The 15,330-nt window shown below is 35.4% G+C and overlaps 1 protein-coding gene across 1 annotated transcript in view; it reads right to left on the bottom strand.

The window, feature by feature from the left end:
* Positions 1-15,330, bottom strand: part of KCNH1 (potassium voltage-gated channel subfamily H member 1) — a 543,149-nt gene that overhangs the window by 501,261 nt on the left and 26,558 nt on the right. Inside the window, exon 3 of the mRNA XM_074222595.1 lies at positions 9,641-9,747. Coding sequence (XP_074078696.1) covers positions 9,641-9,747 — 107 coding nt within the window. The remainder of the gene's footprint in view (positions 1-9,640; positions 9,748-15,330) is intronic.

Consider the following 15,330-nt stretch of genomic DNA (forward strand, 5'->3'; position numbering starts at 1 on the left):
CAGATTCATCAAGTCAGGTGTAATGGGGTCTGGTACATTCACAGAATTGCATCATCAACTCATTTGACTGATGCAATTTCTTTCTCCAAATGGAGAAGCTGAGGAACTGCCTTCTGGGAGAATCATGATGACTTGTAATGGATGTGCTTTGGAAAGTCTTTAGAGAATGAACATATATTCTAAAACTGGTCCCAATCTGCTAACCATATGGTTAGGAGTGACTTTTTTTGACTGGCTGAATAGTCAGAATTGGGAGTGTCCACAAAAAAATCTGAGTAAACATCAGTTTACACTTTACTACATTCTCTTTTCCTCAATGCTTTCTCAGTTTCTCTTTTGCTCATGGTGTCCAGTAAAAAACAATACTGTGAGAGCATATCTCAATTTTTATTATCCAGTATACTTACAAATGTTTGATAAGTACTTTTTCTCATTATTTTGGTTCTATCTACTTCATATTGTACGAGTTCAAACAAATTATACAATGTTTCTCTGAATTCCTTTTACTTGTCATTTCTTACTACATGGTAAAATTCTATTATATTCATATATGAAAAGGTGTTTTTTTAACCATTCCTACTTTTTTTCCAGTTCCTTGTTACTACAAATAATTTTTGCTTGATTATTTTGGTTGTGTCCAATTTGTAGTGATGCCATTTGAATTTTTGGGGGGGGGTTTTCTGGGGGTTTGGGTGTTTTTTTGCAAATATAGAGGATTTGTGCCATTTCCTTCGCCAGTTCATTTTCAGATGAGGAAAATGAAGCAAATGGTAAGTGATTTCCCTAGTATCCTATAGCTAAAAAGTCTGAGACCAGATTTGAACTCAGGAAGATGAATCTTCCTGACTCTGGACCTGGCATTCTATCTACTTTGCCACCTATCTGCCCAATCACAAGAAATATTGAGTAATAAAAATAATAAAAAGTGAGACATTATCTTACATCATTGTCTCTTACTGGATATCATAAACAAATGAGTCACTGAGAACCTCCAAAAGCACTGAGAAAACAGAATAAGGGGAATAGTAGTATTGCCATGAATATTTTGGCATATGTTAGACCTTTGTTCCCATCTCTTCCTTCTTTAGTAAATATGTTCAATTGTTGAATTGTTGAGTCAAAGAAGATGGATATTTTTCTTAAGCATACTTATTCAGAAAGGTTACATCAATAATAAACAATGTACTTTTCTTTCTATTGTCCTTGGTCCTCATTTTTGTTATCTTTGTCAATTTATATTGTATAAGGTGAAACCTTGGAGTTTTAATTTGCATTTTTCTTAGTTTTTAGTGATATGAAGCAGCAATTTTTGGTTTGTAATTTTCTTCTGAAATTTTTTTTCCAATCTTGACCCACTTAACTACTGAGGGGAGACTATTTATTCAAAAAATTGTGATAAGTACCCTAATGTGTGAAAAGCATTCTACTTAGGGCAAATAATAAAATAAGCTGATCTGGGCCTTACATTCAGAAAGGTAGTAGATAGGTTGTGGGGATTTTTGTGGTAAAATCTCTCAAATAATTCTTCTTTTCTCCTCTAATATGCCACCATCCTTGTGCACATCTCCTCATGTATGGACTATTGCTTTATCTACCTGCCATAAGTTTTTCTTCCCTTCCATTTCATCCATTTAGTCACTAAAATGATTTCCTTAAAGATCTGACCATATCACTCCCTACTCAGTAAACTCTAGTGACTTCATTTAACTTCTAGGTTCAATAATCCAGCGTCCTCCTACCTTTCTAGTCTTATTATACTTTAAATCTCCAACCCCTTCTCTCCCAACCCCTCTCTCCCCCACCATACATACACATTCTTCAATCCAAAATCATGGCCTCTTTGTTGTTACCAACATAAGACATTTCATTCCTTGGTTTTGGACATTTTCTCTCTTCCCCCATGTCTGGAAGGCTTTCCATTTTCATCTCTCTCTCTCCTGGCTTTCTTTACTTTCTTCATTTCTCAAATAAACTTCTCCATTTTTAAAAGAAGCCTTTTCCAATCTTTCTTAATTCTAGTATCTTCTCATGGTTGATTATTTTCTATTTATCCCATGCATGACTTATTTATACACAGTTGTTTGTAAATCAGCTCCTCCTTTGGATTGAGAGTAATGACTTTTTTGCCTTTCCTGTATGCCCAGAATTTAGCATTGTATAAGGGCTTAATAAATGCTTATTGACTGACTAATAGATAAGATAGTAAATGTAGAGATGGAATGGACCTTAGAGGTCTTTTAGAATCCAACCCCTTCATTTTAGTGATGAAAAACTTAAAATTCAGAGAGTTAAATAACTTCCTCCAAGTAAAATAATCAGTAAGCATTTAAACTAGGTGGTTGGGATTCAAGCCCAAATCCTTTGACTCCAACTTTAGTATTCATTCCACTAACTATGCCTCCATCACAAATACTAATACAAATAATGAATTTACAGTATTATTTATTAGAGAAGTATAACACTAAAGAGTTATATGAAGTAGAAGGGAAAGAAAGGAAGGAAAATAAGCAAAAAAAAGGAAGGAAAAAAATGAAGTACCATCATTTAGAAGGTTAAGGATGGACTTTTGTTCACCATATTTTTATTTAGATAGTTATATATAAGTACATGCACACAAATATGCATGCATATGCTTATATACGTAAAGAAACATAGAGGTGATAATAATTGGTTATGATGTAATATGGATAAGAAAGAGAACAAATAGATAAAAATGGTTTTTAAAAATTCAAGTTCAATAACCACTTCACTACTCCATTTTCTGACAGTATTCATAGCTAACATTAAATCGTAAACCAGTTTCTTTCTACCATCCAGCTTTTTCCATGCTGACTGTTCCCCACTGCTCAGTGAATATATATTCATAGGAAAATTTTACTGTAATATTGCCCTGAATAAAAAGTAATCAGGAAGAAAAATTTGCTATAAAAATTGTATCCAATTTTCTAAAACATGGCTCCTGGATTATCTGTTACTTTAGAATAGCTGTACTCCAGCTCCTTCCAGTGGCACAGTTGTGAGGGAGATGAATATACAAATTTAGGTTTTGAAATGCTAGAGAAAACCCAAAGCTTTAACTACATCAATGGTTTTGCTAAGTTTATCCAGTTCAGAATTATTAGTCAGTGGGATGTAGCAGTCACCTGAAAGTTTTGAATCAACTCCTAATTTACAGGCCAGTTCCCAGCATGGCCTATCACTGTTCCACACTAAAATTCCATTAAAAAGTAAAGAGCATTTGGCTAGTCTGTGCACAGAGAACTGTCTTTTATGTCCTATCTCAAAAATCAGGGGGGGAAAAAAAGGATTCATCTTCAAAAATGCAAAGAAAAAGAAAGTAGAAAAACTTTAATAGTGCATTTCTATTTTATACATTAAATCTGTTCTAAGCATAAATGAGCAATAAATAAGGAAATCTTGGCACCCAATGCCTATAACCATGTTGGCTTCTTTTATTTTCTGAATACCTCCAAAGGTATTCAGTCTCTCATTAGCATGAAGCAACAAAATGGCATTACATTTTAGAAAATGCATTTCCTGGTCAAAGGATATGCAAAGGCAATTTACAGATAAGGAAATCAAAGGATCCATAGTCATGTGAAAAATTGCTCTAAATCAATACTTATTAGAAAAATGCAAATTAAAGTATCTCTGAGGTACCACCTCACACTTCTCAGCCTGCCCAATATGACCAGAAAGGACAATGATCAATGTTGGAAGGGATGTGGGAAATCTGGGACACTAATGCATTGTTGGTGGATCTGTGAACTTATCCAATCTTTCTGGAGAGCAATTTGGAATTATGCCCAAAGAGCAACAAAAATGTGCATACCCTTTGATCCAGCAATACGACTACTGGGTCTATGCCCTGAAGAGATGATAAAAAAGGGTAAAAACATCACTTGTACAAAAATATTCATCAAAGCCCTGTTTGTGATGGCAAAGAATTAGAAACTGAGAGAATGTCCATCAATTGGGGAATGGCTTAACAAACTGTGGTATATGTATATCATGGAACATTATTGTTCTATTAGAAACCAGGAGGGATGGGAATTCAGGGAAACCTGGAAGGATTTGCATGAACTGATGCTGAGATAAGCAAAACCAGAAGAACATTGTATACCCTAACAGCAACATGGGGGTGATGATCAACCTTGATGGATTTGCTCATTCCATCAGTGTAACAATCAGGGACAAATTTGGGCTGTGATGGAGAATACCATCTGAATCCAGAGAAAGAACTGTGGAGTTTGAACAAATACCAAGGACTATTACCTTTAATTTAGGGGAAAAAACCCATTATCTTATTATGTAATTTTGCTATCTCTTATACTTTATTTTCTTCCTTAAGGCTATGGTTTCTCTCTCATCACATTTAACTTAGATCAATGTATACCATGGAAACAATGTGAAGACTAACAGACTGCCTTCTGGGGGGGGAGGAAAGCAAGATTGGGGGGAAAATTGTAAAACTCAAAATAAATAAAATCTTTCTTTAAAAAAGAAAAAGAAAGAAAATGTATTTCCTTGTCTGCCTTCTTCAGACCTAGCTCTCCCTCCACACCCCAACAAAACAAAAACAAGACAAATCAACCTATTCCAAGGATCAAACATCCTTAATCTCAAAAACAGACCATTGCCAAGAGTTACTGGATTGCCAGTAGCTCCAAAGCAAGAAAAACGATGGACATAAGCCACTCTGTAGATTCAAACCAGTTGATTCAAACCAAAACTTTAAGAGACGAGGAGATCAGGGATAGAAATAACAGAGAACTGAGGAAGGGGAAGCTGGAAAGAAACTCAAAAATTATCTAACCTAACCCAGGAATCCCTGTTTCAGAAAAAAACTAAATGTGTGACTCAAATAAGTCATCTTACTTGTTTTAGATCCAATTTCCTCATCTGTAAAATAGGAATAATCATAGTACTTACCTTCAGGTTATTGTGAAGGGCCCATGAAACAATGTATGAAAAAGGATGTTACAAACATTAAAGTGCTACATGTGTTATCTATTATTATTGTTCTACAACAGGACAAATCAGTGAGTAATCTTTTGTTTGTTTTTGTGGGTTAAGTGACTTGCCCAAGATCATATAGCTAGTATCAAATGTCTATGACAGGATTTGAAATCAGGTCCTTCTGACTCCTAGGTTGGTGCTCTTTGGTCTATCCACTGTATTGCCTAAGCTGTCCCTGTGATTTTCTAAGCTTAAGTGAGAGGGTTTCACTAGCCTGTGAAGAAGCCCATGTCAATCAATCAATCAAGTACGCAATCAATCAATCTTTACTAAATACCTACTTTGTACCAGTCACTGCTTATCACTGGGAACACAAAAAGAGACAAAAGACAGTCCCTGGCCTCAAGGAGCTTACAACCTAATAGTGGAGACACCAACCAAACAAATACAAACAAGGCAAACTATATGAAGGATAAATAATTAAGAGAGGGAAAGCATTTTGGAATAACTATCGTTTAGTTAACTTATATTGAATGAAAACATGCTAGTCTTCAACTCTTGCCTCTTTTCAGCATGCTCTGTTTAATTTACTACACCTCTACCCTGATAAATTCAACTGTTTGATCATTTGATTGGAATTAAATAGTGTCCTCAATAGTTTGATTCACTATTCAGTCCTTCTTGACAAGCCATTTTCTACCAAGGAAGAATCTTAAGAAAGGGGAGACATTCTTGTCTATCTCTCTATCCAAATGACTGCTTAGGAGGGAAAAGCAAAAAAGGAAGCATGGTTTTCCAAATATTCCAGCCAAAGAACAAAAGATTAATCACGCCCTTTCAAAGATTGATGTTCAAACTCAGGGAAAGTAATACCTCTGAAAACCTGGTTGAAAAACAAAAAAAGACTGTGGCAATAGGTCACCCTGTAGGCTTTAGTTCTTAGTACCACTGCTTTTTTATTTTTAATTCACTCTAATGAGTCAGGAAGAATTGAAGTTAGAAGACTTTGAGTTTCCATCAATAACAAAGTCCTGACAAGCAAAGCAGTTTGGTTTCAAGTATGAAAGAAGCAGCCTGAATTTTTTGTTTTTCTCTTTCATTCTCCCATCCATGCAAGCCTTTTCACATGAATCTTCTCTGCATCCCAGGGCCTAAGGCCCAGACCAATGTTCAGTAATAATAGAGTTAGATGGACTTGCTCATCTCAGCAGTATAATTATCAAAGACAATTCTAAAGTACTTGTGATGGAAAATATAATCCACTTCCAAAGAAGGAATTGGGGAGTCTGAATACAGACCAAAACAGACTATTTTCAGTTTTTAAAATTTGTTTTATGTTTTTCTCCCTCTCCTTTCTTTTCATTTTTGCTCTGATTCTTCTTTCACAGCATGATTAATACGAAAATATGTTTAACATAGTTTATACATGTATAACCTATATTAAGTTGCCCTGTCAAGGGGAGAAGAGGAGAAAAATATGAAACTCAAAATCTCACAAAAATGATTGTTGAAAACTATCTTTGCATACAGTTGGAAAAATAAATTTTAAAATTTTAAAATAATTATAACAACAAATACAAAACAATAGAATTACAAATAATTTAGTTCTCACTAACCAAGGGGGAAAATTTTGGCTGGTCCAAACATGAAGTGAGAAGAAGAAAGGAAGAATATTTTAATGAATTCACCAGGTAGGAGAGGGAAACGGTAATGTACATGGACAGAAAAAAAAGGAAGCAGACTGGTGACCTGGAAAAAACTTTTGGGCCAAGTTTAAACTTGGGCAAGTCTCTTAACTACTTTGACTTTCCTGTCCAAAATTCTTCCTGGTGACAACTTCCTAATATGTATTATATTCTTCCACTGACTCAGGTCCTCCTGACTCCAGGGCTGGTGCTCTATTCACTGCGCCACCTAGCTGCCCCAGGTAAATTCTTAAGAAATATGTTGTTCTGGGGCACCTAGATGGTGCAGAGAATAGAGCACCAACCCTGGAGTCAGGAGGACCTGAGTTCAAATTTGACCTTAGACACTTACTAATTACCTAGCGATGTGACCTTGGGTAAGTCACTTAACCCCATTGCCTTGCAAAAACCTAAAAAAAGAAAAAAAAAAGAAATGTGTTGTTCATTTGTTCCAGTCAGAAGTTGAAAGTATATTACCTCGAGCCTAATGCTACCTTATAGACTGCTAACATCCTCATTTCTCAACATCATTGAAATAGTAAAAAAGTTGAAATTCAAATCCAACCTGTAACTTAAAAGCCAAATTGTTCCACTACACTTCACTGTATGTCTAATGGATAGGATACCTCCATCTTATAAACTCCACCAGAGCAAAGGATCATGCAAAATTAACTTTTATTCTTTCCAAAGTCCTGGTTTGTGCAAGTCCCAGCTAAAATCCCAATTCTGTAGAAGTCTTTCCTTATCTCCCCCTTAATGCTAGAGACTGCCTCTGATAAATATCTCTAATTTATCCTATATAGATCTTGTTGGGTAGTGTTGTTCTTATATTGTCTCCCCAATTAAACTCTTTGAGAATTTTGTTTCTTTTTTGGTTATTTTTATTCACATTGTTGCAGCCATGTATGTTGTTTTCTTGACTCTGCTTATTTCACTCAGCATCAGGTCCTAAAAATCTTTCCATTATTCTCTGTATTCAACATGTTATTTCTTATAGCATAATAATAATAATATACTGCATTCATGAATTATGACTTCTTAAGCTATATGACAACTGAGGATCATCTACTTTATTTTCAGTTCTTTGCTCCCACCAAAAGTGATACTCAAATTACTTGGATATATAAAAATTTTCTCCTTAACAAATACCTTGTGGTATTTGCCTAGTAATGGAATATCTGGTCCAAGGATATGAACCTTATAGTCCCTCTATTTGCATAATTCCAAATTGCTTCCCAAAATGGTTATTCTGATGTGAAGCTTCACCAACAACATTCTAACATGTCTATCTTCTCATAGCCCCTGAAACTTTGACTATGTCCATCTTCTTCCATCTTTACCAATTTGCTGGGTAAAAGATGGAACCTTTAGAGTCATTTTCATTTTCATTTATCTTTTAATTAGTGACATGGATCATTCCCTTCTATTGTTTATTAAAAGTTTGGAATTATTTGAAGAAGGTCTTATTCATATTATATTGGCTTTTGTACAATATATACTCTTTTTGTTTTTAGGTTTTTGCAAGGCAATGGGGTTAAGTGGCTTGCCCAAGGCCACACAACTAGGTAATTATTAAGTGACTGAGGCCAAATTTGAACTCAGGTACTCCCGACTCCAGGGCTGGTGCTTTATCCACTGTGCCACCTAGCTGCCCCTTCAATATATACTCTTTGCAAAGATAATACCTCTGTTCTATCTTACCCTCCAGAAGATGTGTTTCCCTTACTAGGACTGGTCATGTCCCAAACCAACCCTACTTCCTTTCCACAATTCCTCTTGTGGTCAACAGCATGCATTGGTGAGATAGCTGACCAAAATCAGCAATGAAAGCTCAGTTCACAAAGATTGAGTAAAATTAAATGTCAGTTGATATTATATCTTAATGACTTGTATTCACTTAATGATTATAAAGATTAATTTTTCATGTATGCATCTGCATGGACTTCAGATGGAACAACCCCTTCAGCTCTTTACACCAGGGTTCCAGAAAGAATGAGTACTCTAATTTCTTTCAGATAAAATTATTCTATATATACCCTTCCATTCAGAGCAAGAAGGTAACTGTCACTCAAACCTGAACTCCCTGGGATAAAGGCTTGTCAATCATGTTCCACCTGAGCTGTCCTGGACATGTTTTATTGAAACAATGACCTACCAGTCTTATCTAGAACAAACATTGATTCTTGGTGTAAAGTAGTTTGGAGAAAAAGAAACATGACAACTTGGCATTCCCCAGGGGACCTACTGTCCTACCTTCCAACATGCCTATCAAAGACCCAGGCATACTGTAAAATTCATTTTTAAAATGTTATTGCTATCTTTACTTATTATTAGGGATAAGAATCACTAAATGCCAGATCTCCTCTTGGAATGAAAAAATCCCATACTTGCATATGGTTATTGACCTACATACTTCATTAGCATCATTTGTAGAAGTCAAGAAATGAATGAGAAATATGTAGGCCCAAAGAATAATGCAAATTAATAGTCCACTACTGGCAGTCTGGTTTCCCAAGGGTAAATGAGGTCAGCCAGAGACACTAGAAAAAAAATCACCTACCAAAAGAATTAGAGGTCCTATACCAAGAATGCTTGGGAAGCTATGGATTTATTGTGGAAGGATGGGGGGAATCTGCCCTACTAATCTACTTTAGCATATGTATATGAAACAGGACATACTGATGAAGAAATCAGAAGCAACTTTTAACAATAATAATGGTCTGTCTATTGGAAAATGAGGGGTGGCCCTTGGCTGAAAAAAGAAGGGAAGAAGAAGAAGAAGAAAAATGAAAATTGTACTGTTATGAAGACTGAGTGATAAAATGGCAATGTGATATTAAATGACCTAGGTTTCTTGGGGTTGCTGCTCATAAAGGACATTTTTCCATGTATATATCTACATGGACTTCAAATATTACAACTTCATCATTAGAAGTCATTAAATTATTTACTCCAGTCATTTAACATAACCAGTCAAAATGGCCACTAATACTCACTGTTCTTTTTGTACATCAGGATTTCAAAAGAGTTCATTTCATAGTTCTCAAATGTCTGCCGCACCTTCTCAATTGTATCTTTGTCTGTCAGTTCCCCATACATAAAACTGTAAATCAATCAAGAAGTTCAAATTAAAACAATTCTGCTCAATTCAACAAATACGTACCAAATGTGTTAGTTATGCTTGGTTCTAGGACTACAAATGCAAAGAAAGAAAAACACTGTCCTCTCAAGGTTAGTTTCTATCAATACTTTCTATTCTTTTTCTTACAACTAGGCCTATATTTGTATCTTTGAACATATCCTAAGACCTGTTTGTTATGCTGTACTGTAATGATCTGGATATACCATTCGAGTTCATAAATTATAGGAAATAATTTCTTATTTTGTATCTTAACTAAAACCTTAGATGCCAAGGAAATTCTAGGAGACCTTGCTTGGAGAGGTCCTGATACCAAAACAGGCTTTAGTCTACAAAGTTAGGATGTGAACAGAAAGTCAAAGGTATATACTTTCAGATTAATTCCATGAGACAAGAAATACAAATAGTACCCCTTGCCCCCTTTGCAGATAAGAAAATAGAGGTTGCCCAAGATCATATAAGTAATATGTAAGCAAAAGAATCAATATCTGGAATCATATCTTCTAAATAAATGTTTTTCCTTAATGTAATACCTTTTCTGATGTCTTCAACAAAAAACATGATAGAGAATTTAACTCAAGGTCATTATTTTGAAGAGTAAGAATTCCATACTTCTGAAGAAGCACCTACCATTTGTTGATTGAATGAATGACTGCAATGCTCTGTATTAGGTCTTGGGAAAAATACAAAGCTTGGGTAAGACATACTCTGATATTTACAGTTCAGGAAAGAGATCTGCCATACTCCCAAATGACCACAAAACAAAACAATATCAATTATGTACTATAATATAATCATACTCTAAGGGGTAACTGAGGCCATTTATCCAGATACTAACCAGACTATTGCAATTTTTTCATCAAACTAATCAATGTGCATTTGTTAAGCTTTGATTGCATGTCAGGCATTGTGATCAAAGCTAGAAAATAAAAAGAAAAAAAAAGAAACAGCTCCAACTGCCAAGAAACTAAACTTCTATTGGAAGAGGCTGTGTCAAATAAGAATGTATATTCCATAAGTACACAATAAATGCAAGATTGAAAGGGAAAGCACTAGCTACTGGAAGAAAGGTATATCCATAGAAGGTATTCCTCAAGCAGTTTTTAAAGAAAATATGAATTCTAGAAGGCAGAGGTGAAGAGAGTTCATTCTAGGCATGGAAAATATCCAGTACAAATTCATGGAAATGGGAAATGTAGTAGCATGTGTGAGAAACAGCAAGGGCAATTTGACTAGACTATATTATATATGAAATGGAATAAGCTAGAAATAAGCAATTCATAAGTCAATAAGCACTCATTAGGCACCTAATATGTACCAACACTGTGCTAAGTATAAGTTTGAAAAGGTAAGCTGATAGCAGCTTATAATGGGCTTTACAAGTCAAGCAGAGGAACTTATATTTAATTTCACAGATAATTAGGAGTCACTGGAATTTGCTGAACTGGGGAGTGACAATAGGATCCAAGTTTTAGGAAAACCACATTGGCAACTGTCTGGCAGACGGTATAAAGAAGTCAGACATTAAGCAAGGAGACCATTGCAGGAGTCCTGGTGAGAGATAATGAGGACATGAATACATTAGACTGTGAGCTCCTGAAGAGCAAGCATTGTCTTTTCCTTTTCTTTGTATTCCTAGTATTTAACACAGTGCATCCCACATAGTGGGTTCTTAATAAATGTTTATTGACTAAGTAGGAAAATAATGAACATAGAAATAAAAAGATCTGGCTACAATTGGAAGTAAGAGGTGGAGTATGACACCCACTGAAAGGATGATATTATCCTTGACAGAAATAAAGGAATTCAGAAAAGGAGTGGATTTTGAGGGAAATAAAATAACTTCAGTTTGGGACATAATATGTTTGAAATGCCTTGTGGGACATCATTTTGAACAAGTGAATGAAGACATAGAAATAGAGTTCAGGAAACAGACTGGGATAAATATAGAAAATTTTGGCAACATATGAATGAAGATAATAATTAAACCAAAGATATAAGATGTTAAAAACCCTTTGAGATCTTATTCTCTATTTTGTGTTAACATCCTTATAAGACATAATAATATTTCCACAATGTAGTTTTTCTTATCCTTTGCTATAAGACTATCAACTATTATTTTTCAATTTTGTCAGTTCCTTCTAATGGAAACCCCTCTAATCTGCATGGACTGGGAAACCACATAAGAATAATTGGACTCTGAGTGAGAGTCCTCCTATAGATCAAGGGCAGGAGTTTAATTGCAGGAATTTCTGTAACATCTACTTTAGTTTCTCAGAGCTTTTGTTCACTTCCTTCCTGGTGTTTGGTTGAGTTTCAAATGTCTGAGTTCACTGTGGGTAAGTGGCCTCCAACAAACTGAGGTGTAAATATAAATGTTACCCAGAGACTTTTTAAAGTTTTATAAAAGGGACTTGAAATTCTATAACAATGTGTTGACAAACAAAATAAGACAAATTCATTCCCTACTTTAGCAGTTCTTTCTTCTATATCAGGTTATAGAATTATTTTAAGCATGGTTATGGTTATACCCCACTTAGCTAGATGTCAGGTTAAGAAGTAGGGAAAGTATCTCTGAACTCCTAGGGCTATAGCTCTTGAAAGAATTCCTGCCATATTCTTCAATATCTCCCTTCAAGACAGAGAACATGGAAGGTAAAAACTTTGCTTATTTCAGTTTGGTTGGTGATCTCTCATTACCTATCAAAATGTTGCCCCAAGTTTGATATTCTGCTGCCAATAAATCACATACCTGACCTAGGAATTCAGGTGTAAAAAGAAAATAAAGATTTATTAAAAGAAGTTACAACATAAAAGAATGTGATAGAGAAGTTAAAAGGAGATTAAAGAAAAGCCACGTGGATTGCTAATTAATCTAGGCAGGCCAGCTGCCAGGCTCAGCAGAAAAAGAGAGAGCCTGAGCCTCACCTGAAATCTCCTTAATTCCCCCCTCAGGGTCCATGGGAAGAAGTAGTGACTTGGGAGTTACCCAAGTCCCTCTTTAGAGAGTTTGCCCTTTGGGGAGGGGTCAAGGATCCCGATCTGGGTGGTATGTGCATGCATAACCTAGCTTGCCTTACCAAAGAGAAGTGGCCAAGGTCAGAATGAAATTCAAGACAGAGTGTTTTAAGAGAGTGATGGAGGAAGAATGAAGATTTTTTTTAACAGTGCAAAGAAAAGATTTACAAAATTTGTTACCAATTGATTTCAATATTCCCTATGCCCACAGTTCTCTGCATCAAGAATACTAGTAATACTAGTATAAATTAGTGCTAGTAATGAGGCAGCTAGGTGGATTTCTCTTTAGAGTGCTGGAACTGGCATCAGGAAAACCTGAGTCCAAGTCTAATTCTGGATACCTGTAAGCTGTGTTATCTGGAAGCCAGTCAATACCTCTAACTGCATGTTTGATGAATCATCTCTTTTGCTCAATAAACCAGTGGCTCCCTTTTGTATCTGGGATCAAGCATTAAGTCATTGTTTGACATTGAAAGCTCTTCCAGCCTAGTTCCTTTCTAATTTTCCAGTCTTCCATGCATGTTATTCCCTTCTTCATACTCTACAATCCAACCATACTGTCTTACTTGCACTTGCTAATATGTGATTCGACTCCTATCTCTGTGCAGTCCCCTATGTATAAAATGTTCTTTCTCCTTACCTCACCTTCTTAGAATCCCTGAACTCCTTTAAGACTCAGTTCAATTATCACTTTCATTGGGAACACTTTTCTTGTTCCCACCAGTTGCTAGTGTCTTCCCAAAAACCAAGGGAAACATTTACTTAATGTTTATATATAGTACATTCCTACCCCCATACATGTTTTCCCCATTTTAGAATGTAAGCTCTTTGAGAGGAAGAAATTCTTTTCACCTCTTTTTATACAGTAATCACTTAATAAATGTGTATTGGTGGAGGGGAGTTTGGAAAACGTTTGTCATTCCCCTTTTCCAAAATTATTCAGTAGCTATTTTCTCCTTCAAGTTTTCTTAGTGCTACTCATTTGAGTCCTCCACAGTATTAAAAAGATGGATCAATAGCCTGAGAACAAGATTGGGAATTGCAAACCAAGGTTCTTTTGATTGAGAAGGGGCGGGGAATACTGAGGAAATAAAATAGGAAAGGGAAATTGGGACTTTGCACCATGATTCTAGGAATAAATGATTTGTGAACAATCAGAAAAACTGAAAAACCTTTTTATTAGTTATTGGATGAAAATGAGAATTTCACCAAAAAATGTAAAAATATTAAAAAATTTTTGTTTTGAAAATTCTTAATGGGGTGGAGCTATGAACTCATCCAACCTTTCTGGAGAGCAATTTGGAATTATGCCCAAAAGGCAACAAAAATGTGCATATCCTTTGATCTAGCAATACCACTACTGGGTCTGTACCCTGAAGAGATGATGAAAAAGGGTAAAAACATTACCAGTACAGAAATGTTCATAGCAGCTCTGTTTGTGGTGGCAAAGAAATGGAAACTGAGAGAATGTCCATCAGTTGGGGAATGGCTTAACAAACTGTGGTATATGTATGTGATGGAACACTATTGTTCTATTAGAAACCAGGAGGGATTGGAATTCAGGTAAGCCTGGAAGGATTTGATGAGTGAGATGAGCAGAACCAGAAGAATGTTGTACACCCTAACAGAAACATGGGAGTGATGATCAAACTTAATGGACTTGCTCATACCAACAGGGCAACAATTAGGCACAATTTGGGGACATCTGCAATGGAGAATGCCATCTGTATCCTGAGAAAGAATTATGGAGTTTGAAGAAAAACCAAAGACTATTACCTTTAATTTAAAAAAAAAAAATGTTATCTTATCATGTAATTATGCTATATCACATACTATATTCCTTAAGGATATGATTTCTCTCTCATCATATTCAACTTAGATCAATGCATACTATGAGAATGATATAAAAACTAACAAACTACCTTCTGTGGGGGTGGGGGGAGGGAAGCAAGATTGCACGGGAAAATTGTAAAACTCAAAATAAAACCTTTCTAAAATTAAAAAAAAATCTTAATGGTGCATTGTTTCAACACAGGAGATATTTTTTTTTAGGTTTTTGCAAGGCAAACGGGGTTAAGTGGCTTGCTCAAGGCCACACAGCTAGGTAATTATTAAGCATCTGAGACCGGATTTGAACCCAGGTACTCCTGACTCCAGGGCCGGTGCTTTATCCACTACACCACCTAGCCACCCCTCAGGAGATATTTTTTAGCAAATACTAAACAAACCCCTTACAAAGCTCATTTTCAGAAAAAAGTTATTTTATCTATTATTAACCAAAAAGAGACATGTGTCTTAAATTTCAAGACTATGGTTCTAAAGTTAACCAGATTTTTGTTGCCTTTCCTTGACAGCTTCATTTATAGCATCATAGTCATTTTGTATGTTGTTCTGATGGTTCTGCTTTCATCATTCTATATGTAAAGCTTTACTTGCTTTATAAATCTAAAATCACTTTATTATTTTACCAATATAAAAATGAATTGTGTATTATGTTTTTTCTTGATATACTCATAAATTTCCTTTAAT

The sequence above is a fragment of the Macrotis lagotis genome, chromosome 2 (assembly GCF_037893015.1).
Source record: "Macrotis lagotis isolate mMagLag1 chromosome 2, bilby.v1.9.chrom.fasta, whole genome shotgun sequence".
NCBI lineage: Eukaryota > Metazoa > Chordata > Mammalia > Peramelemorphia > Peramelidae > Macrotis > Macrotis lagotis.